This window comes from Heloderma suspectum, chromosome 1 (assembly GCF_057233095.1).
Source record: "Heloderma suspectum isolate Gila_16-S chromosome 1, 16-S_ref, whole genome shotgun sequence".
Taxonomy (NCBI): Eukaryota; Metazoa; Chordata; class Lepidosauria; order Squamata; family Helodermatidae; genus Heloderma; species Heloderma suspectum.
This window is the reverse complement of record NC_139458.1, coordinates 194,084,154-194,106,887: the sequence shown is the minus strand read 5'-3', so window position 1 is coordinate 194,106,887 and position 22,734 is coordinate 194,084,154. Positions and strand designations below refer to the sequence as shown.

Below are 22,734 nucleotides of genomic sequence, written 5' to 3'. Positions count from 1 at the left end.
CTGTCCTCTAATTTCCTGAAAAATTTCTTACCTCATTAAAGAGGTTTCCATTTTTCTACCTCATTCTCAGGGCATTTCATGGCTTATTTTGAATATATTTTGGTGGTGTTTTTGAGCTTAATCACTGTGAAGTGGCTGAGGGTGCTGTATGTATTTTTTCTTTCATCTCTCCATTGTTCTGCAGCCTCCCAGGCTGCCTGGTCTTCCTGATCTGAAACAGCCCTATGGGAGAAGTTACCTCATGATGCCTTCCCCTAGGCTTTAATTGAAGAAACTTGTGGAAGCTACAGGCTGCCAGAGAGATGATTGTACAATGGAAGAGAGGACATGCATACACACTCCTTGACCACCTCATAAGTAAGGTAGACTCAAGAACCCCAAACCCAACCCATGAGAATTTCTCTGAGATTGTCTTCTTTGAATTCCTTTTTGGAAAGCAATTTTGTTTGTATCAAATTGAATGAGAATGGTTGAAAAAAATGTGGGAGACATTTTTGGCACAGCGGTAGACATTAGTACTACTACACAGGGACATTTATAACAAGTTGAGCCAGTCAAATGAGCAGAGATAATAAAGGCTCCAGAGTAACAATCACATGTGGTTTGAAACATGGGGGGATGAAATACATCTACTTCCTGTCTTCCCTAATACCAGCCCCCCTCCCCAAACACCAGTCCCCCTTCGCTGCAGGTGATAGTGTGGTCATTGTTGAACATGGCAGGTGGAAGGAAGGGATGATGTGAGCAGACAACAGTGTTACAACACTTCCTCCATTCTTCAATATGGCCGGAGAATGGCTCAAGCAGAGCTATTTACACTTGTGCGCTCAGCTCATCGGCCTTTCTTTTGACTGGTCACAGCATCAACCTGTCCTCCATTTGCATTGCGCTGTGCAGCGCAATGGGGTGGGGAACCTCTTTAAGACTGAGGGGCAAATTCCCTTTCGGAGAAGCAATTGGGGGACACATTTCAGTGACAGGAGGTGGTGCCAAAAATACAAAACACCCCTCCCTCCCAGATATTTTAGCTCAAAGCTCTTAGCGCCAGGAGCTAAGCCTTAGGAGAGCCATTTCAACCTTTTAGAACAGGGGGAAAAGTGCACAAAAGCTGGGGAACCACCAAACAGTTGATGGTTGGGGAGGGAAGGAGGGACCAGGGGAAGGGGGCATGGCCGTCTGGGGAAACCAGAGCGCCAAATTTGGCCTCCAGACCTGAGGTTCCCTCCCCCTGGGCTAGCCAATTTCCTACTGGGGCCAAGTTGAATTACTTTCACCCCTTGACCCAAATAGGCTGTGGGGATTTAGGGTTCTTGGCCTAATTAACACTGTGTGAAGAAGTTAGGCTTATGGATGTTGATTTGGGCTGTCAAATAGGGCACGGCCTGTGTGCCTCATACACTCAAGTCTAATCAGCTTAAGAAGTGGAGGGTGGGGGGACTCTGACACTGTGGCTGTGAGGAGCCAGGAGTGGCATTTGCAGCTGCTCCATGGGTCTGAGCCAGGGTAGAGTTGCCCAACTTCATTCTTAGGAAGGCGAGATGGTAGTGTGACCACCACTTCTCATCCCGTACGGCAGGAGTGGGCACCTTGTGGTCCTCCAGATGTTTTGGCCTATAACTCCCATGAGCCCTAGCCAACATAACCAATGGTGAGGAATGATGGGAGTTGTAGACCAAAACCTCTGGAGGGCCTCTTAAGTTGCCCTCCCCTGCCATCAATACTAGGCACCCACACCTGTGGGCTGGCTACTAAAAATAGGATTTAAATAGGATTCACTTGCTCCAGCTCTTTTCGTGAATCAATAGTTTTATTTTATTAATTACTACATTTATATCCCACCATTTTTCCTCTTGCAAGGAACTCAGGGTGGCATACATGATCCTTCTTCTCTACATTTTATCCTCACAACAACCTTGTGAGGTAGGTTAGGCTGAGAGTCCGTGAATGGCCCAAAGTCATCCAGTGAGCTTCATGGCCGAGTGGGGACTAGAACCTGGTTCTCCTGAGTCCCAAACCAGCACTCTAACCACTACACCATACTGGTCTTTGTGGCCCTTTATATTTTGATAACCTCAAGTTTGTGTTTTCAGTCCTTCTCCGGCTGCAAATGGGCATCCTGGCCAGGACGCACCAAGATTCAGCCATAGAAACTGCTTTCAGCATCACGGCTGAGCCCTTGAATTAGTAAAGTAACGATAAAGGATGTTTAAAATGTCTTGCCCTTGCCAGGGAGTCACCACCACAGCCTGTGTGGCCTTAAATACCTAGAATTAAAAAAGCAGCCTTTAAAGGCAGAAGACCTGGTTTCCCAGAAGGCTGAGGCTCTAGCTACTGTTATAAGTTGCACTATACATATATCGTGAAGATTTTTAATTTATTATTTTTTTAAGATTGGCTGGCTTTTCTTTATACTTTACGAGAGAGAGAGAGTGTACGCATGCATGTGGGGCAGGCAATAACAAAACATTTGATTTACGGTAGACGCTTCTTGCTGCTGTCTGTAGAAATTGCAAGGCCAGCTTATAGGAAATGAAAGATTAAATAGACATGTAACCTTATTATAAATGGAAAAAGCTGCTGACTTCTGAAGGCTACAACATTATAGAGATAAATGTTCTGCTAACCAACACCCAGTTCCTCAACACATTTATGTGGAAGGAAGCTCAATCAATTTCATTGAACTTAGATTAGGGTTCTGCTGTAGGGTATTTAATCAAGAAATCACCAAGTATTTAGGGCTGTTGCCAAGATTATTGAAAATCAATTGAGTTTCCAGTAATCAGCATGGGTGATGTGAAGATTTAACAGCATTAAAGGGATAATATTGTGGATCTTAACGGTTTTTTAGTCATCTGTGCTGTAAACAAACAAATAAACAGTGTTTATTATAATGAGGACAGCAACAGTATCTTCTAATCTATATTATTTTATGGGAATCTTTCAATAGGATATACACATGCAATGAGAAATAAAGGTAGCAACTCCTCCATTTGGGTGCACATTTTACAAAAATATGCTCTGGGTTTAAAACAGGGAGAAGAAAACATCTTCTGATAAAAAAAACCAAAGAGCATAAAATAATAAACTATTGAGATTCCAGAGGTTGTCTTGAATGCGACATTTTGAGTCTCTATTTTAAAGTTATTGTACAAAATAGAAACATACAGAAATATAGAACATGGTCATAGAATACATGCCACAAAAACTGAGGATTAAAGATAGGCAGACTATTAGTAACACTGATCATAACTAGTAAGGACAGCTGAAAGTATCAAAGAAAAAAAGGCAAAGAAGAAACCCATATCCCACTAAAGGGTTATATAGGTTGAAAGTAAAATTGTTAGGAAAATGATTGTGGAGATTCACAAAACTTGAGTAAAATATTGCTTAAATGTGATATAAATCCCAAAGGCTTAAATGTAATATAAATCCCAAAGGCTATGTTAAGCACACCCAGTGGTTTGGATGTATCCAACGGGTACATCCAGGGTGTTTTTCTTTGAACAAAGACTTCCTTGCCATGGCACAATCTGCTTTCAGACTTAGATTCAAATGTGGTTTGACATGTGACACAGTGGACCATTGTTGGAGAAACATAGGCCCACAGTCCCCATGGGCACGCAGAATTAGTTGTGTGGTGCTTTGGATTCTGGCCCAAACATCCAAGATATTGTTTATATTCATCACCGCAATAGCATCACCATGAAGGATTGCTTGCGTAGGTGTAGTCCCACTCACTGCAAAGAAAGACACTTTTGAGGGTAAAGACACAGCCTACTCTGAGCAGGGTGCTATGGCACTCATATCTTGCTTGTGGGCTTCCCATAGATATCTCGTTGGCCACTGTGGCAGCAGAATATTAGACTAGATAGGACTTTGGCATGATCCAGTTGTTTGATGCAGGGAAGAACTATAATCATGAAATGTCCTATGTGGCAAGAGCATTCAATTGTATGATCCGTTACCTGCATCCAGAATTTGTGCAACTGTTATCATGTGTAGACTGACTCTCTGGAGTGGGCTTTGTTATATATCTAGGAATGGTGAAGTCATAACTCTGGTGACAGTGGGCTGCTCTGTATCTTAAAATGGTGGCAAGGTAAAAGTAAGAATTTGTTCCAGTGACACGGAAACATCATCCTATAGGTATTAAATTGCTTGGACCCGGTTCTTCCTTTAAAAAGATGGCCTCACAAATTTTGTTCTGTTAAGATGTAAGTAGCCCTGTTCAAATTCACTTCAGCTAGGAAGGTAGGAGCAGCCATAGGAAGGAGCAGGGCCTTTTCTGTAGTGCCACTATTAAATAAGTGCTTTCAAATGTTTAAGTGCATGTCTTGCTGATTTTCAGGAAAATATGTAAGGCTTTCCTATTTCACCTTTCAAGGATTGTTATATTGGTTTAGATTCTTCTCTGTATGTTTTACGTTGGCTGATATTTTACTTATTTGGGGAGGGATTGGTGGCCTGCCTTGAATGTGGCACAATACACACATCTCCTTATTTTTTAAAAAAGATTATTTGAAATTCATATTTCAGCCTGTTAATATTCTAAGAAGGTCTTTTAAATTCCAGAGGTCAGCCTTACAAAATGGGAGGGCAACACACCAGCCAATAGCTTCTATGATAGAGACAAATGGCATCAGTGGGTGCTAAACAGTGAGTGTTTACTTCTGAAACACAAGTTTTTTGATACAAAAGTCAATCTGGATCAATAAACGTAGAGTTCTATACCAAAGACTGAAGGGATTGTTATCATAATCTACCACCATGTTCATGTATTCTTTCTGGGATACCACCCTGTTTGCACATAACATTGTGTGCCACGTCCAAGCTGCTTCTGCTTTGAATAATGAACCTCCAATCGGCCCCATCGTAGGCTGTTGTCTGATGTGCGAAGCTGGAACTATGGTTTAACTATGTGTTAACCATGAACAACCCAGGAAGGGTACTCTGGGTTGCCGTTACTGGTTCACTTAAAAACCATGGGTTACTTAACCATGGTTTGTTGCATCATAGGTTGTCATTGCGTGCGACGCTGGAACTATGGGTTAACTGTGGGTTGTTAACCACAAACAACTCACAAAGAAGAGAACCCATGGTTTGTTGTTTGGTTGTGAACTGTGGGTTGTTTAAACTATGGGTTATATGTGAGCCCAGAATTGTGGGTTGGTCATGGGTTGTATAGCCAGGCTACACAACAGCAGTAAAAAAAAATCCAGACTCTTTACATGCCAATACTGCAGTGCCACAAAGGCAGTTAGGATACAGAGGGGAGCAGGCAAAGGAGGATGGAAACAACCCAGCAATTGAGAAAATAAGCCATGCTGTTTGATTGTCTGCCAGACAAACCCTGGGTAGGGCAATAAACCGTGGCTTAGCATTACAAGGGAACCAGGCCATAGCCTCTGGCTCTGTTCATCAATACCTGGACTACTGATGGGTTTGTATGATGGAGCAATATGAGCAGCCCTCACCTATACAGGTAATGTCAGACCAGGTCTACCCATGCAGCAGAATGAGATGGTAGATTCCTGGGGTGGTTGAATGAACTGTACCATTTTAGGTTGCTGGTAGGGAGCATTAAAAAATGGTGCACTCCACCTGAAGCAGGATAAACAAATCTACCAACTCAGGATTCTAACCTATTCTGCAGCATGTGTAAGCAGGCTTTAGTTTATACGCCAGTTTCTTCTCACAGCTTTCCAACTGAGGACCCATTCACACAACACTTTGCCCAGAAGATTTCAATGCTTGAATACAAGAGAAATCCAGTAAAAGTAAAGAAGTCAAAACACAAGTCTTGACTTGTAGGCAAAATAAATAATTTTATTGGCATAATAGCCCCCTTTTAAAAAGAAATCAGCCCTTGTGTATTTCCCAAACAAACTTGCAACTCTTTGACAGACTTTTCTCATACAATATTGTTACAGTTTTACTAGTCATTGATTATGTTTGTCAACGAAATATTAAAAAATGTATTAGTTGAAAACAAAAATAATTAAAATGTAAGGAATCCCAGTGGCAGATGGTATTATACTTCAACTTTCTTAGCATCCCATAGACAAAAGCCATACATTAAGAACTTTGCCTGCTTCCAATTTTATCTGTTGTGATAAATGTCATTTTCTCTGGGCTATAGTAAAACTTCAGAGAATGGCTAGCTAGAGGGAGAATAGTTCCTTCCACTTTCCCCATAGTAACAGCCAAAGTGACCAATCCACTTCAAGTTATATACCACTTTCTTTGCTTAGCATTATAAAACTAGTGTTTTATAGACTTGTTTTATAAAAGGAGAAGGCCACCTCCTAATATAATTAAGATGTAGTCATATATATTATATATTAAGGCTTTAAAAAAAAAGACAAAGAACATCCCAAGGAAAAAAGGAAGATTAAAGAGAAAAATATTTTTAAAAGGTATCTACTGCACAAGGTAAGGCTTTCAGTGTAAGCATCTTTAGTAGTTCTATGCAAATTCATGTAATTCTCTAAACACTCTGCAAACAGTAGCTTCTCCCAAGAGTTAACCATTTTTACAACAGGTTATTCTCTTCTTTTGAAGTGGCGCTCCATAACAGCAGTAGAAATAGTTATTTCAAGCTCTCAGAGTGAATCAGTTATTGCACAGTTAATAAATACCTCACAGAGGTCAGTGGCATTTTTTGTTGTTGAAAAATAACAATCCTAGACTATTTATAACTGGGGTAGGTCCAGAAGTCTTCAAGTCTTATGAGGAACACCTCTACACAGAAATAAAACTATGCACAAACAAACAGTAGGAACATACAAATAAATATTAAGGCTTGCAAGATAACCATAGTTCTCTTGATATTGCATGGGCAGTAGTAAGATGGAGACTGTCTGGTTCATAGCACAGGGAACTGAAGTGGGAAGTTACGCAGCATACAACTAAGGATTGCATACAGTAGCCGTCACTTCTGTCCTCTACAGACACTTCCATCTACATGATCCAAAACGAGAATTCCACAGTGTCCCTGGAACCTTGAGGAAAAAGGGGAAAAAAAGATAATCATTTGAAGTCAGACATAAAATGTGCTACTAATGCAGCAGTGTGCATATTAATGTGTTGATTCCCAAGATAATGGTTTGGAATCTGCCCAGGGACTGGAGAAGACTGATCGGCATGCCGACAGATGGCCAAGCAGAGTTTCTGGGATTAGATATTGAAAGGTGGACACTTGAACTGTGCAATGTTTAAAAAGTGAGATTTCCGTTCCACTCCTTGGTTGTGCATAGACCATGGATCTTTGGGAATGTTATCCCCTTTGGTTGAGCATCAGTCCTGCAAGGATCGCATCTCTGGTCCAAAGTTAACAGTTTTACCACATGATTATCGTTCCATTAACAGGAAAGAGGAATATTTGCACAAGATGGAATAAGCACCTATTCAGTATAGTGGTAATGCAGATAGCCTCCTGGTGTGTTTAAAATTGAGGATCTTAGATGCATGTCTTTTATTTAGTAATAATTATTAGCAGACACCGGAATAACTGTAATTTAGATCCCAAGGAAAGACAGAAGCAATGCTATATTTGTAGTTGTGACAAAGCGTGATATAGGGAAGAATGGCAAAGAAGACCCAGCACTGTGTGGTGCAGGGGCAGGCAACTTGTGGCCCTCCAGATGTTTTTGCCTACAACTCCCATCACCCCTAGACAGCACAGCCAATGATGAGGGATGATGGGAATTGTAGGCCAAAACATCTGGAGGGCCACAAGTTGCCCACCCCTGGTGTAGTAGCTAGACTGTCAAACTACGACTCTGGAGACACAGGTTGATCTCTCCACTCAGCCATGAACCTAAATGGGTGATTGTGGGCCAGCCACCACCTACCTCACAGGGTTGTTGTAAGGATAGAAATGTGGGAGAGAACAACATACACTGCCTTGACCTCCTTGGAGGAAAGCCAGGATAGCAATGTAATAAATAAACGAAATGTTAAACATTTTCTGAAACTTCAGAACACATTTCTTGTGCATTATGGAAGAATGTCCTAAATCTTTCCTTCAGTTAACACAGATTATAGGTAATGGACATGCAGCAATGCTAAAGAAGTTACCTGTAGTACCGATTCATGGCTGTATTTCTTGCTTAGCATTAGCAGATCTGCTAGGGGAAGAGACAGCTGCTAACAGTCCACTTACAATTTCTCGTCTGATTTCGCCAACGATAGATTCTTTGATCTAGAAACAAGATCATATCTTACTTTATTTATAGTACCTCACAGATTATTTAGATAGATTTATAGCCCACTCATCCCCCAAAGGTTCAGGTTGGGTAACCACCCCTCCCAGCTTTCTTCCCAACCTTGGAGCTTGTGTGTGTGTGTTTGGGGGGTGGGGGCTGGGATCACCAGACAGCTGCTGGGACAATCCCCAGTCACCTCTGCAGCTTTAGCGTTGGGAACGCATGGTTGGGGCCATTCGCTTGGGTTGTCCCCCCTCAGAACTGGTGCAACGCAGATATAATGTATAAAAACAGTAGGCACGTTTTCTAGGCCCCATGACTGTGCTTTTAATACTCCAGGGGTAACCCAATGTTTCATGAATGGCTGGAGGGTAGGGCACGGAGGGCAGTGCCCCCCTCCCTCCTCAGACATTTACTGGCTGCTCTTGGCAAATTAAGCATTGCCTCCAAAAAACGGCATCTACCGTAGTTATGCACACGGCACTGCTTAGCTGAGTGCCTTTGAGCAAGGGGAATGTTCTGAGCATGCATGGTAGGTACGCGTGCATGCTCATAACAATCTCCTAGTTTCTATTACAGTTTTAGCTCGTTGTTCGTCTGGGACACAGGACATCGGAGAGGACCATTCTGCCTCATTCCCATACATGGGCCTGATCTGGCTCCCTCGCTAGCCTTGCAAATTAGCCATCTTCCTTATTAGCCTTGCAAATAATTGCTGAGGGCTTGCTGACCAGGAGTTACATTCCTCCTCAGTGCCACTGCTTCCGTTTACCTGGGAGTAGCAGTTGTGGGTATGCAAGTGCTGGTACTGAAAACACTAAATAGCACTAAACACTGTGGCAGGCGGTTTCTACAGGACTCCCTTCTTCCACATGAACCTGCTCATCAAGCGAGATAAATCAGAGGCCCTTCTCTGTGCGCCTCCAGAAGAGAGAAAGCCTTTTCTGTGGTGGCACCCAAGCTCTGATACTCCCTAGACATGTCTATCTGGTGCCCTTGAATACTCTTCTCTTGGACACCAGGTAAAGTGAACCCTTTTTTCACAGTCTTTTAGTGGTATTTAGGATCTTTTGACTGGTTTTAGCTGCTAGTTTTATCTTGCTGCCCATTTGCTGTTTTATCTTTTATTGTTCTTCTTGGCGCTTGCATTTGCTGTTTGTTACATTTTCTCATCGATTTGTTTTGTGATCTGCCTGGAGGATGTTTCTAAAAAAGGTGGAGTATAAATCCTGTAGGTAAGTAAATACGAATCAAATAGAAGTGATGGTGCTCGTCTTCCAACCACAGTGGAAAGCCAAACACAAGGCCCAGTACTTTCATTTCAGCTGAGAATCCACGGGTAGCAAATCCTCAATACAGTAACTATGTGTTAGGTTGCACCTGCATATGTAGCTCTCCCTAGCTTTCTTCTATCTGAAACACTCTTCAGGGATTTACAAATGTACAGACATTAGAACTGTAGCAGGCCAGTCGCAAGGCCAATGGTGTTGCCTGAAAAAACAGTAGTCCTTAACGGAGACATATGCAGCCTGACACGCGGACCCACCCGTCCTGGTTCCTCACCATCTATAGCCACAGGCTGCTGATTGCGTGTTGCCACCTGCACACCTGTGGCTATGCTTTTCCCTCTTGCTGCCGGAGGAGAGACAGCATGAGACACGGAACTATCACAGTGCTGAATGGTGTCAGGGCAGAGCTGTAGGCAGCTGTCAGAGTGGAGCCAGGAGCTGGGAATTGGGAGCCAGGAGTTTTGCCAAGAATCATCAGAGTGCGTGTGTGCGCGCGCAGGAGCAGGGGCAGTTCAATACTGAGAAAAAGAAGACAGGAGCAAAAGGCAAGGAACAAACCGGGAAAACACTTGAGCCAGAAAGACTGTTATTGTACAAAATCACTGCTCAAACAGGAAGCATTTTATAGTTCTTTCTGTCTAGGAGGACGAAGTGGCCAGCCTGGCTGGGCGGGCCCAGTCCAGAGCCTGGGAACACTTTATTGTCCAGGAAGCTGCTCCAAGCAGCAGTTGTGGTGGCTGACTGCATGGGGCAGCCATGCATAGAACCAAGGATTCTTAGTTCCAGCCTTGGTGACTCTGGGCAACAGCTTGCCACTTGGATGCTTGCTCATTCCAGGACAGTTGCTACTCACTCCAAGTAAAAGGCAGAATTACAAAGGCTATTAATAAATGTGATGGAAATAAACATGGCCTTCTGAAATAAACTGATAACGGCTTCCGAAATTAGCACAGTTAATGGATCAGCAAACAACATTCATCTTTGTGGGAAGGAACAGGCCTAGGAAAAGGCAACTTGTGTTCTATTCCTGGCTTTGCAACAGCAAGACTTCCTGTGTGACCTTGGCAGGAAGTTATAAGCCCTCTGCATCCAAGTTTGCTCTCTGCAATGAGGAATACTTGTGCACTCTGATAAATAGTGTGTGTAAAGGATGCAACTTCTCATCTGGAAAGTAGCATGTAAGAAAGAACATTGAAGCTGCAACTGGTCTGCTGTTTTTTTTAACGCTTTGCAGCCAAGTATATTCCTTAAAGGCCATTTAAAAAACACCACCACCACACCACAGGCACCATTCCCCAGCAACAGCATTTTTGCCAAACAGGTAAATTGCATGCATGTAACGAAGGCCTGCTGTTTCTGGAGAAGCTTCTTGGAAACAGAGGTGTCTTTACAAGCTCACATCACTTCATTCTGCCAAGACATTGGTGCTGACTTGCAAAAGTGCACCAATGTCTTGAAAAAAGTGAAAGGAAACAATCCAGAAATATCAGTCACTGAAATTGCATCATCTTCCTTGGACAATTTGTTTAAAAACATCATTCCCTGCTAATCAGCAGATTCATTTATTTAAGTAAAGGATCTTACTACATTTTTTGCATCATTATATTCTGTAAATCAGAGGCCAGGCTGTATGTTCCTCAAACCAAGAAGGAACAGAGTTAAGTGTCTCTACATTTTTGCAGTTCTCTTCTGTGGGAGTGTCCTCATTTATCTAAAGGAATAGTGGGTTCTTTTTCATTCCAGTAAATAGTTACAGGTCAAAAGCTCAAACACATTACAGTCCACTCAGGCGTGTTCTCAAACATTACATACTTTTTATGCCTTTCCCTCTCCCTGCCCCTCCCCACAAACAACATAATTCAAGTACACAGAAGGAGAAGAATGATTCAGTGAGCCACGAGTTTAACATTTGAGAAGAAATAGCAAGAATGCATACTAATAGATTTCCCTGCAATGGATTCATTCTGTTTTGGAAGCAAACAATGCAAGGCTGATGTGTTTGGTATTTATGAGATGCAAAGATTTATATTAAATGAAGTGCATGTCGGCACTAAATCCTCCTGCAATACGTACAAAACAAGCAATTTTACCTACTGCTGTGTTTCAGAGACTCATGCAGCAATCTTATGCCCACTCACCTGGAAGTGTGCCCAGCTGAGTTCAATCGGACTTACTTCTGAATACACATAAGAAGAACCATGCTGAACCAAGGGTCCCTCTAGTCCAGAATTCTGTTCACAAAGTGGTCAACCAGGTACCCACAAGCAGGACATGAGCGCAACAGCCCATGTTCCCCAGCAACTGGTGTATATAGGCTCACTGCCTCTGGTACTGGAGGTAGCACACAGCCATCAAGGCCAGTAGCCACAGACACATGTAGGATGGCATGGTAAGCAGTCAGTTTAAAATCAGAACTCACAAAGACGAGCCACCAGATCTTCAGTAGTGGCCAATTTAAGCATAGCAACTGTCGCTTGTCCCTTCCTCAGACATCCAGCTCATAACAAAAATCTCCTTCCCCGAAGTTATCCATGTATCACAGAGAACACACGGAACCCCGGGAGGGAACTTTTGTACCAGGCATGACAGCCCAACCTGCCTCCCCTCTGAGCCCTGTAGCTTGTGCAGAATGCACCGGATCCTGCCTATAATTTTGCACTGGGGTGTTCATGTTCTATGCTAAGAAAGACTAAAAGCTGCACGGGACTCATGCTGCTTCTGACTTTCTCCAGAGCCTGGCATGAAGCCTGAGACTGGCAGGGAGGAATGGGAAGGCCCTGAGCTCTGTGGTGGAGGGAAGCACATGCTTTGCATGCAGTGACATCAGTAGAGGCACATATCCTGAGCAAGTGTGGTAAAACCTAACCATACTTACGGGGAATTGAACTCAATTAGATACACATTCAATCAATGCCTTTTGGACTGGTGTTCATGTTCTTTCAGCTATATAGTATCCAGCATTGACACACAATTACCTGGTTCATATGTATTGACAACTCAGAGTACAGGTTGAGTACTGGTTGTCATTGAATCATGGGTTGTTGTTATGTGGGAACCTGGAACTATGGTTTAATTATGGGTTATTAACCATGAACAACGCAGAGTTCACAACCCAACAATAAACCATGGGTTCTCTTCCTGGGTTGTTTGTGGTTAACAACTCATAGTTAAACCACAGTTCCAGGTCCGCACGTAATGACAACCCATGATTCAACAACAATCCATACTCTGGGTTATCATTAGGCCCAAACAAGGCCAATGTTTTGCACAAGCAAGTGCACAACAGCAGCCTGATCCACAGAGTCTCTTGTGTGGCTATGGGCTAAGTACTAGGACTTCTCCCACCTCCACTGAAGAGATTGCCATTACTGTCAGCTATGATAGCATTCATCGCAGGTAGAGTTGGGGGTGGGGAAGAGAAGGGTGCACCAGAACTCAGTCACTAATCAGGGCTCACATGGCATAAGAGCACTGCTGGATCTCCTTTGCAAGATCATGGTGAATACATTACACTTGTTTGTTAATTTATTAAACTTCAGGGGCCCGCAGACAAAAGTTTGTAGTGCCTAAAGTGGACTCCTCCCTTTTTCTTTTAAAGGCCAAAATGGTTTTATGATGAGGGTATTTCCTGCTTTACGGAGACAGAGATAGCTGTGCTGGGAAGGCAGGGAGGGGCCACAACTCAGAGATGGAACACATGCTTTGCCTGCAGCAAGTTCAAGTTGAGTTCTCTGGAGTTCCGATATGAAATGATGGATGGGCCAACGGTCTGACTCAGCAAAAGGCAGATTCATATGCCCAAATGATTGAAAAAAAATCTGAGAATGTGTTGCCCTTTCACTTCTGCAAAACCCTGGAAGCCCAGTGGGTCGTATCGAAAGTTGGTTTAACTCAAGTCCTTTTCATTTCAGTGGGTCTTAGGCCTAACACTGGATACAAGCCAATGAATGCAGTCCACTAAATTTGCCTAGCTTCCTGGAAATGGCTGGAGTCTGAAGGAAGCTTATGCTTTAAATACTGCAATATTTGTACTATGTCAGTAAGTTTTAAATTATTGCCAAGTAAGTTAACAGAGAGAAATACGCTTCCTTTAGGTTCCAGGAAGCTTTCTCTCTTTTTTATAAAGTATTTTTTTAAAATGTATTTTTAAAAGCAAATGGATTATATTTATTTATTAAAATTGGATAGCTCCATATCCGATTAGTCTGACAATCGCTAAGTATTCTCTCTGTGTGAACTGCAGGTGACTGGAAGGCTCCTTCATTGTTGCACTCAGACCAAGTTGAAGTATATAATGCAGGGACTTCAATTCCCATCAGCTCCAGCCAGCATGGCCAATGGTCAGGAATGATGGGAGCTGTAGTCCAAACTTCTGAAGCGCACACCATGTTACGGAAAATTAATTATAAAGATACACACACAGGCATAAATAAATAAATATGCATACACACACACTCACACAGAGAAATTAATAGAAAGAGGTATTTTGCGTTTCTAATATTTCCATGAAAGCCTGTCCCACAGGTCTTCTTTCAGTCCATCTAAGGCTGCTGTATTCAGCCTTCCCCTACTTGCACAGCTCTCCCCAGTGAAGTTCTGGGCTGAGTTACTGGGAGAAATGCTTCTAGTTTTGCACCTGTCCAGGCTCTCTCAGGCACTGATCAGCAACAACCTTGCCATTAACCAATGTTTGTTTTCTCCATTCATTTCTATAGTTTAATTTATTCTTGTCATCTTTAAACTATGAACCCTTATCTCAGGCAAAACCTCATCGGATTAAAGGCTTCAGGTCTATTAAAAAGAGAGAGAGAGAGAGAGAGAGAGAGGTCTCCTCCCAACAGGAAATTTCTGGCCAGCCTGTCCCTCACCTCTCGGATGACTTGCTGCAGTTCATCACTTTCTACGCTCCTGTGAATCTCTTCAGCTGCAGGAGCAAGAGTAATCTTTTCACGTTTCTGCTCCACCTCTGTTTTGGATGCTGCGTTCTCCTCCGAGCATTCGGGTAGTTGTCCCGTTCCTGCTCGTGCTGGCGGCGAGGGTATCAGTGCCACACATGCTCGGTAGACTTTTTTGCTGTGGGGCTTGGACCGCCTTGTCATTTCGGATGAACGTGCACCGACTCTTCTACTAGCTTGACTAGAACACACTGAAGAGGAATCAGAATTTCCGCCATGATCAAATGCAGATTCTGAGCCCTCTGCTGGAGGAGTCACCATTTCAAGTTCTCCCAGTCCCAACCCCAACTCCGATTTCAGAAATGACTGTTCTCGAATGAGTTCCGAGACCTGTGGATTGGGGCAGGCGGGGGGGGGGGGGCAGAGAGAGAAGAAGAGACAACTGCTTTACTCACTGTCTTGTGATAATGACAAAAAAAATATACATTGTAACCGGAGCACAAAAGGGGTGTCTCACCCTTGGGCCACACAACATGTTTTAAATTGCACTGGAACACACTGAATCCCCAGAATTCTTCAAAACTTTGCATGAATTGAATCACATGCCCCACTATCTCATATATTGTGCACATTCACGGAGATACCACTGCCTTCATTTTCTTTCTCACCCTACCAGAAGACACACTGGCAATAAACAATGGTGGTGCCTCATTACACACAAGGCATTAGTAAAGATGTTTTGGATGTGCCTCAGCTAAGTCACATAAGCAATGAAGGATGGGAACATAGTAAACAGACCTGTTTATTTGCTCTTAGGATTATATTCTATGGTTTTACAATTATTATGCACTGCTTCGAACGCCCTTTTCCCGTGCAGAAAAACAAAATAAGTTGCTTTATATCTAAAAGATATACAATTTTTAAAAACACCCCCGCCACACCTCTGTTGTCAATACTTGAAGGATCCCGCACCCCCCAATATTTCCCTGCCCAAACATTTTGTTCAGCTACAGAACCTTTACTAACAGAGCCACACACTGTTTGCCTTGTGTCTGCTAAAGCTAGAGCATTTAGGCTGGAGGGCCCTAGACTGGGGAACACTGCCCTAAACCCTCAGATGCCCACCTTCCTTACCATTCATATTGTCTTCCAGTGGAGACTGGTGGCTCTGATGTCAGTGGGATGGTGAATCCGCTCCGGGTTTCAGTCAGAACTCTAAAGGAGCTATCCAAGGTGCACCTGGGATAGCAACTTTAGAGTTCTGACTGGTTCTGACTGAAACCCGGAGTGGATTCACTGCCCCGCTGACATCAGAGCCACAAGTCTCCACTGTTCTCTTCTGCTTATGTTAAATCCAGGAAGCTAAATCCTGTGCCTTAATACCACCTTCTGTGCTTTTTCCACACCCTGATGGTCTTGTGAATATACACAGCCCTGCATATAGTAATGGATACTCAAGAATTTCACTTCCACACACTTTTTTCCTCAAACATAATTCAACACTTTCCACCGATGCTTATCATTAAAGGCCATCCAATTGAAGAAAGGCAGTTATATTCTTCACCCATGCGTCTGTAAGACTAGACACCCCACCAGTACGGGCCAAACTAAATGTTTTGCTAATCGCACATAGCGTAGCTATGCGTGATAGTTTTCCTTACTCTTGTGTAAGCGCTCGTGGCCCTGATTTGAATCAGGACCATGGTGCTCAGGAGTGTGTATGTGTATTAAACTCTCTCCCCCCGCCCCTTTCCCTTCAAATTCCAGGGGGGTTAGAAGAAGAAAAAAGTCTCCAATGGAGTCAATTGTGACTTTTCCTTTTTCTTTTAACTCCCTGTAGGGTGCTGGTGGAATTACACAAGCGGAGCTAATGTACATGCCTGCCTTGGTTATTGAGGGTTACTTACTGGCTCCATCACGTTCAGTGGAGACGGGCATGACAAGTTATCAGTGCTTCTGCTTCCATACATGCCCTAGAAGAGGAGAAGGAGGAGAAATTGAGATGACCACCATCACTTCTGGAAGCTGTCAAAGCTGTTTAATCGCCCATGCTACACTGTGACCTTCTGACAATTAAGACAGACAAAAAATAACCCCAAAAAGAGAGTAACACATGTTATTCTATGTTGGGATTTTAGAAGTATATTTCCATTAATGAAGGAAGAAAAAAATATGTGAAGAGCCATGAGCTTTTCCATTCCCATGTTTCCTTGTTTTCTCTCTCAACCTGTGCATTCTCCTCCTCTTAATGAAAAATCTGACCCTGAGGAGAGCAACAAATGATTACCATGCAGTCAAAGCTATTCTACCGAGAATGTCAGCCTCCTCAAACTTTACCTAGCCCAAACAACAAAAAAGGAGCAAGAACATATCATACGTCCTTTGGTTTGGCGTTTTCTGGCCCTTTATGTGACACTCTCTCTCCCTCAGGTTTGTTCATGTCAAGAATGCAAGAGGGATCCAGGGAATGGAAGGTGGGTGGATTACAGAACTGGATTGTTGGTGGCACTAACACGAGGGGAGGACAACATGTGGCCCTCCAGATGTTTTGGCCTACAAGTCCCATGAGCCCTAGCTAGCACAGCCAATGGTGAGGAATCATGGGAATTGTAGGCCCAAATTATCTGGGGGGCCACACGTAGCCCATCCCTCGGTTGTATTAACAAACATTTCTCGCCCCGGATTTAGGGTGAAGGCAACGTTCCTTCAAGGGAAATCTCCTGGGGACTGCCAAAAGCGGACAGGGCTAGTTCTTCACACAGCGCATAGTTAAATTATGAAATTAGCTACCACAAGATGTAGTGATGGCCACCAATTTGGATGGCTTTAAACGGGGATTGAAAAAATTCATGGAGGAGAAGGCTATCAATGGCTACTCATCCTGATGGCTCTATGCTACCTCCAGCATTAGAAGCAGTATGCCTATGTACACCAGCTGCTGGGGAACATGGGCAGGAGGGTGCTATTGTACTCATGTTATGCTTGTGGGTTTCCCGTGGACAGCTGGTTGGCCACTGTGTGAACAGAATGCTGGACTAGATGGACCCTTGATCTGATCCAGCATGGCTCTTCTTATGTTCTTATGACAGTGGGCCAACCATTTCCTGCCACCTGCTTTCTCTTCCTACCTCTTTCTGTTCCACTCGCCCCCCTTCCTTCCCAAACAAAAATCCCCCGCATGGCAATTAGGCTTAGAAAACAAGGTCCCATTCAAGCAAATCTAAGTCTAACTGCTGTGTCAGAGCAGGGCTGAGGAAGGGAGGCTGCAGCCAGTTCCCCACCCCCACCCTAAATGCATGATGAAATGGTTCCGGAGCAAGTTGTGACCCTAAGGGGGAACACAGGGCCTTTTTCAGGCTTCTAGGTATTAGGCAACACAACACAGCCCCTGCTCAACCTACATCTGTGGGAGAGCCAACTCCAAACGATTTGGCCCTAGTTGTTCCATCACCTGCATGCTTATACTCATGGGATGAAATCAACAATGCTCCTGAACGACCATGATCCCACCATCCCAATACTGTGGGCTAATGACCATCTGCCTGAGCTGCCAGCTCCAAATGGCCCTGATGCCACTGGCTTGACAACATGCCAACATCATGACTAGCACTGGATGCGCCTGATCTTATCTGACCTCAGAAGCTAAGCAAGGCCAGCCCTGGTTAGTACTTGGATGGGAGACTGCCTGGGAATCAGGCTTCCTGCATTGAGCAGGGGGTTGGACTCGATTGTCTTGTAGGCCCCTTCCAACCCTATGATTCTATGATTCTATGTCTAACATTGAACCTTAGCCTGTAAAACATCAATCTACATGAAATGAGCTCCATCTGAAAACCAAACGTTTAATGCAACTGCTGTTCATGCTGGTGGCATGACAAAGATCTGGGGTTGGGGGGGAACTAACTCGCTCCTAATCAATGCAGTGGGTCTATTTCCTTTACACAGAAGGGACTATGAATTTGCTGTTTGGTTAAACAGCAGTTGCAACATCATTCTGACCCAATCTGCACAGGGCTATTTTCCATCAGGTACCAAACATGCGGTACTTTGTTCTTCCACAGTGGTATTCTGAGGAAGAGATTGGGCCATTAATATCAGCTTGCTTAGTACATTGCAAACATCTGTTTCCGAGATACACAAACACTCGCAACAGTCCGCGAAATGCAATACCCACCATGAGTGTTTGCTGCCTGAAAGGTGAAGATATATGCATACTCCTAAGCTGCTCTTCGAGAGTGAGGAGCCGTTCCTCTAATTGCATTTCTAATTCCTGGAGCTCCATACGGACAGATTTTCTCAGAGTCTGGAGTTGATCAGCTTCATATCTACATTGGGAGCAAGTTCAATGGAAAAGAGAACATTGTTTGAGCTCAAAAATGGTAACTATGCACACATCATTTGAAGAAACTGAGGAACTTACACCATTGTCAGTCCTGTGCATGTTCACATGAAAAACTATAGTAGCAAGAAAAGCAGGGATGGAATTTAGGGCATGCCCCAACTCCCTAATGATTTGTATTATTAGCTCTTGACCTCAATATTTAACCTTTTATTTGTTACGGTAACAAACATTTTCCTTCATCACAGGACAATTTCTGCAATGACAAGTACATGCGATTTCAGAGAACCTAGACTGGCTTGAAGGGTTCCAGTACAAGGGTGAGCAACTTGTGGCCCTCCAGATCTTTTGGCCTTCATCTCCCATGATCCCTCACCATTGGCTATGCTGGCTAGGGCTGATGGGAGTTGTAGGCCAAAACATCTGGAGGACCATAAGTTGCCCACCCCTGCAATACAGTAAGGAGCCAGCATAGAAGACCTCAGACAAGAAACAAGTGGCTAGACCAGCCTTCCCCAACCTGGTGCTCTCCAGATGTTTTGGACAACAACTTCTAGCATTCCTGACCATTGTCCATGCTGGCTGGGGCTGATAAGAATTGACATCCAAACCAACTGGAGGGCACCAGGTTGGGGAAGGGTGGAAAAGAGTGTTGGGCTAGGCCTAGGGAGACATGGATTCAAGTCTTCACTTATCCATGAAGTACACTGGGAGACCTTGGCTCAGTCACTATTTCTTAACCAAACCTACATCACAGGGTTGAAAGGATAAAAACTGGGTGTGGGAGACCTCCTTGGAAGGATGGGCTTTCAAAGTAATAAATAAATATATTCTGAAGAACACTGTTCTGCCCTCCCCTGACATCATCCACTCCACCCATAGAGAGAGAGGCACAGAGGAAAGCTCACCTGGCCAGGACCTGGAGGAGAATTATTCCAGGTGATGGCCAAGCTGGGTCCTTTGCTGTCCCGCTTGAGACAGTGAGCAGTACACAAACAAATTCAACCAGTGCTCTTCCACGTGCTGGCCAAGTTGCTGGCTTGGTCATCACTTGCCATCTCGATGGCACACAATGCCAAATCCGTGCTGTTGTTTCTCTGTGCCCCACCCCACCGGAGGAATGCAAGGGGCTTCTATGGGCCAGATGGGGAGCCTCTGTAGGCCAGATTAGGCCTGCAAACTGGAGTTTCCCCATCCCTGTTCTACACAGTGGTTGTAAGACACAGCCATAAAATGAAGGGTGAACCATATATCAAAATCATCTGAAATCTTAAGGAATAAGAAAACTCAACGTTAATGCAAAAAAAAAAAAGGAAAAAAAAGTGAAAGGAACTTACCAAGAGGGAAAAGATCACAAGACAAAGGGTCAAAAAGCTGATCTTGACAGAAGTATTCTGAACGAAGAGAGAGTTGGCAGGATGGGAAAAAGTCAGCATGGAGAAAGCTGCAGTGGTCTAATGTGAGTGATGATCAGAAACAAAGCGTTTTAGCGGTAGAGGCAGAATGAATAGACCAGCTCTAGATGGGCAGAAGAGCGAGGAGGAGGAGCAGAACCTGCCAACCTGCTTGGGTGGGGATGAGAAGGACAAGCATGTTTTAGGATTAATTCAAGATTGCACACCTATACGCAAAAACAGTGCTGTGGGCGTGAAAGAGAATTGGTGGTAAGGTTTTAGTAGAAATACAAACCAGAGGCTCAAATAGCAAATTGCTTACCTCTCTTCTTCTGTCATGTGCTGATAAACTGTGGTCTGCTGGCGCAACATGGCCAGTTCCAAATCCATCATTTGTGTTCTAAAAAGGTTTAGATTCCTTCTCACAGTTTGGAGATCTTGGAAGGTATTCTAGATAGGTATAGACAAGAGTAGCATTTGTACTCTTGAGCTCCAGCTAAAGAGAACCAGTTCTGCCAATACATTTTCATGGACACAACCTAGGTTCTATAGATCAGAGGTGGGCAGAAGATAGCTCTCCAGAGATTTTGAAGTTCAACTCCCAGAAGCCCCTGAACCATGGTCAATGATCATGAATGCGGGGAGCTGAAGTCCAAAACATCTGGAGGTCTACTTTTTGCCCACCACTGCTATAGGTAGTTCTATGTAATATTCTGTAATATCACCCTGCCTAATTCATGTAAGTTTATAGGGGATCCAAAACCTTCTGCCTTCTACTTGGATCCCTCCCGTGTTTTCCCACAGCTTCTTCCATTATTATTTTTTACTGCAGAAAATCTGTTAAGGAAGAAAAGACAGAATGACTGCACAATGCCTTCACATTGTTAGCGGTAGGAGGCTTCTGTCTGGAAGCACCCTCCACTTCCTTTGCCCTTGAAAACAGCTCAGAGTGGAGGCGGGGGACGACGACTAAATACGCAAAGGAGACACAATCCCATACACCATTCCACTTCTTCTAGTGAGGGAAGCAGAAACCCAGAAGAGATGCCATAGCTCAGAGGGGAATTCTGTATATCTGTACATTTTGAATTTAAATGGAGTGACTATTTTTTTTTTATCACGAACAAAATATGGATGAAGAAAAAAGCGCCATTTACTTCATAGAGAGGTAGAATGGATGATCTCTGAGTACTGTAAGAGGGCGTAGTAAAGTCATGACCTCTCATCACTGCATTCTAGAGTGAGAAAGAAAAGAACAACAACATATAATTCAATATGAAACATTTTAATATCTTGGTGCATTGAACAAACTAAAACTAGTATGCAACAGTTAAGCATCCATATGGTGGACAATGTGAGAGTTAGCAAACACTGTTATGGACAAGTTTAAAGAACACAGACCATTTACTCTTGCCCATTTTGATCTTCTGAAATAACCTGATGGATACATTAGCTAGCATTTCATGTGAAGCAAACACAAACTTTTAATCCGCATGCTCTGTTCTAGACCCATTACCCTCCCTACTAAAACAACAGCCACACAGGTTACTGCTTCCTGGTAGTGGTACTTCTGCTACTTGCTCCATGCGGTAGATGCGGAAACTACAGTCCAAATTTGCTCTGCCTCTTCAGTACTGCGATTGCTCAGATTTCATTTCAAAGCCCATTTTAGGACCTCTGAACATTTCCCACACGCACTAACATGTTGGTGTGTGTGTGTGGGGGGGGGCGCATACTCAAACCAGCAATCCTCCACAAATCTTGGGAGGTGGTAGTCATATGGAGACCTATATCATGTGTGCCTATGAAGAGTGTGTTCTCCAGCTAAGCAGAGGAATGGATTTAGATTCAAAACTCTGTTCAGTGGTGGAATTAGCAATCCAATATCTGTGCAGTTTTCCACATGCACATTTCACCTTTGATGCTCCCCCTGCTCTCCCCCCTACCCACTCCACATGCATACTGTGGCCCCTTTAGCATGGAAATATGTGGCAAGTCCAGTATAGGAGTCTTATGAACTACAGACACCATGGAAAAATTTAAATTTCACAAAAGGAATGAGTAAGGCTGTGCCGCATTCATGATCAACTGGATTTCAAAATTTCTGGCCAAGTCTCTGGAAACCCCCCATTTGGAATCAAATTTCAGTTCAATACTTTTATGCACTTTAAGTGGGATTTCTGTTTGTGCAAGTACCTTCAAAAATATGAAACCACCACCACCCTCGGAACACAGAGTTTATTGCATCTGGCAAGCATACTGAAATATGACAAGGCCATTAAGTACAAATGGAGGGTGGGGGGAATCTTGCAATGAGTTTTGGAAGGAGCTTTTGAAAGGCAGCCTGTAGAGGGAGGGTGCTTAATGAACATGTATTAGATAAAGAGCTATAAAATATTCAAGGCTTTCAAATTAGCTGTTTTCACCACAAAAAGATATAGCTCCAGTCCTAAACCTCCCCTTTCTACATTTTCTTCTCTTTTTTGTCAGTTTCATTCTCAAGAAGTATGTGTGGTATTAAAATCTTGCAGAGAGTTTCATCTTCTTGATTTTCACACTCATATCACATTTCAATGAACTTGGCTTTTACACATACCATTCACTCCAGTC

At 43.5% G+C, this 22,734-nt stretch overlaps 1 protein-coding gene across 5 annotated transcripts in view; it reads right to left on the bottom strand.

Annotated features, from left to right (window-relative positions):
- Positions 1 to 5,732: 5,732 nt before the first annotated feature.
- Positions 5,733 to 22,734, bottom strand: part of ITPRID2 (ITPR interacting domain containing 2) — an 82,243-nt gene continuing 65,241 nt past the window's right edge. For 3 of the 5 annotated variants that reach the window (XM_084815247.1, XM_084815252.1, XM_084815245.1), the window contains exons 13-19: positions 21,282 to 21,359; positions 20,447 to 20,574; positions 18,566 to 18,716; positions 16,299 to 16,364; positions 14,365 to 14,781; positions 8,080 to 8,203; positions 5,733 to 7,001 (exon numbers count right to left, since the gene is read on the bottom strand). In XM_084815247.1, coding sequence (XP_084671373.1) covers positions 8,093 to 8,203; positions 14,365 to 14,781; positions 16,299 to 16,364; positions 18,566 to 18,716; positions 20,447 to 20,574; positions 21,282 to 21,359 — 951 coding nt within the window. In that variant the 3' untranslated portion in view covers positions 5,733 to 7,001; positions 8,080 to 8,092. Of the gene's footprint in view, positions 7,002 to 8,079; positions 8,204 to 14,151; positions 14,782 to 16,298; positions 16,365 to 18,565; positions 18,717 to 20,446; positions 20,575 to 21,281; positions 21,360 to 22,734 lie in introns of those variants that run through there. The other 2 variants (XM_084815236.1, XM_084815261.1) reach the window with 1 other exon arrangement.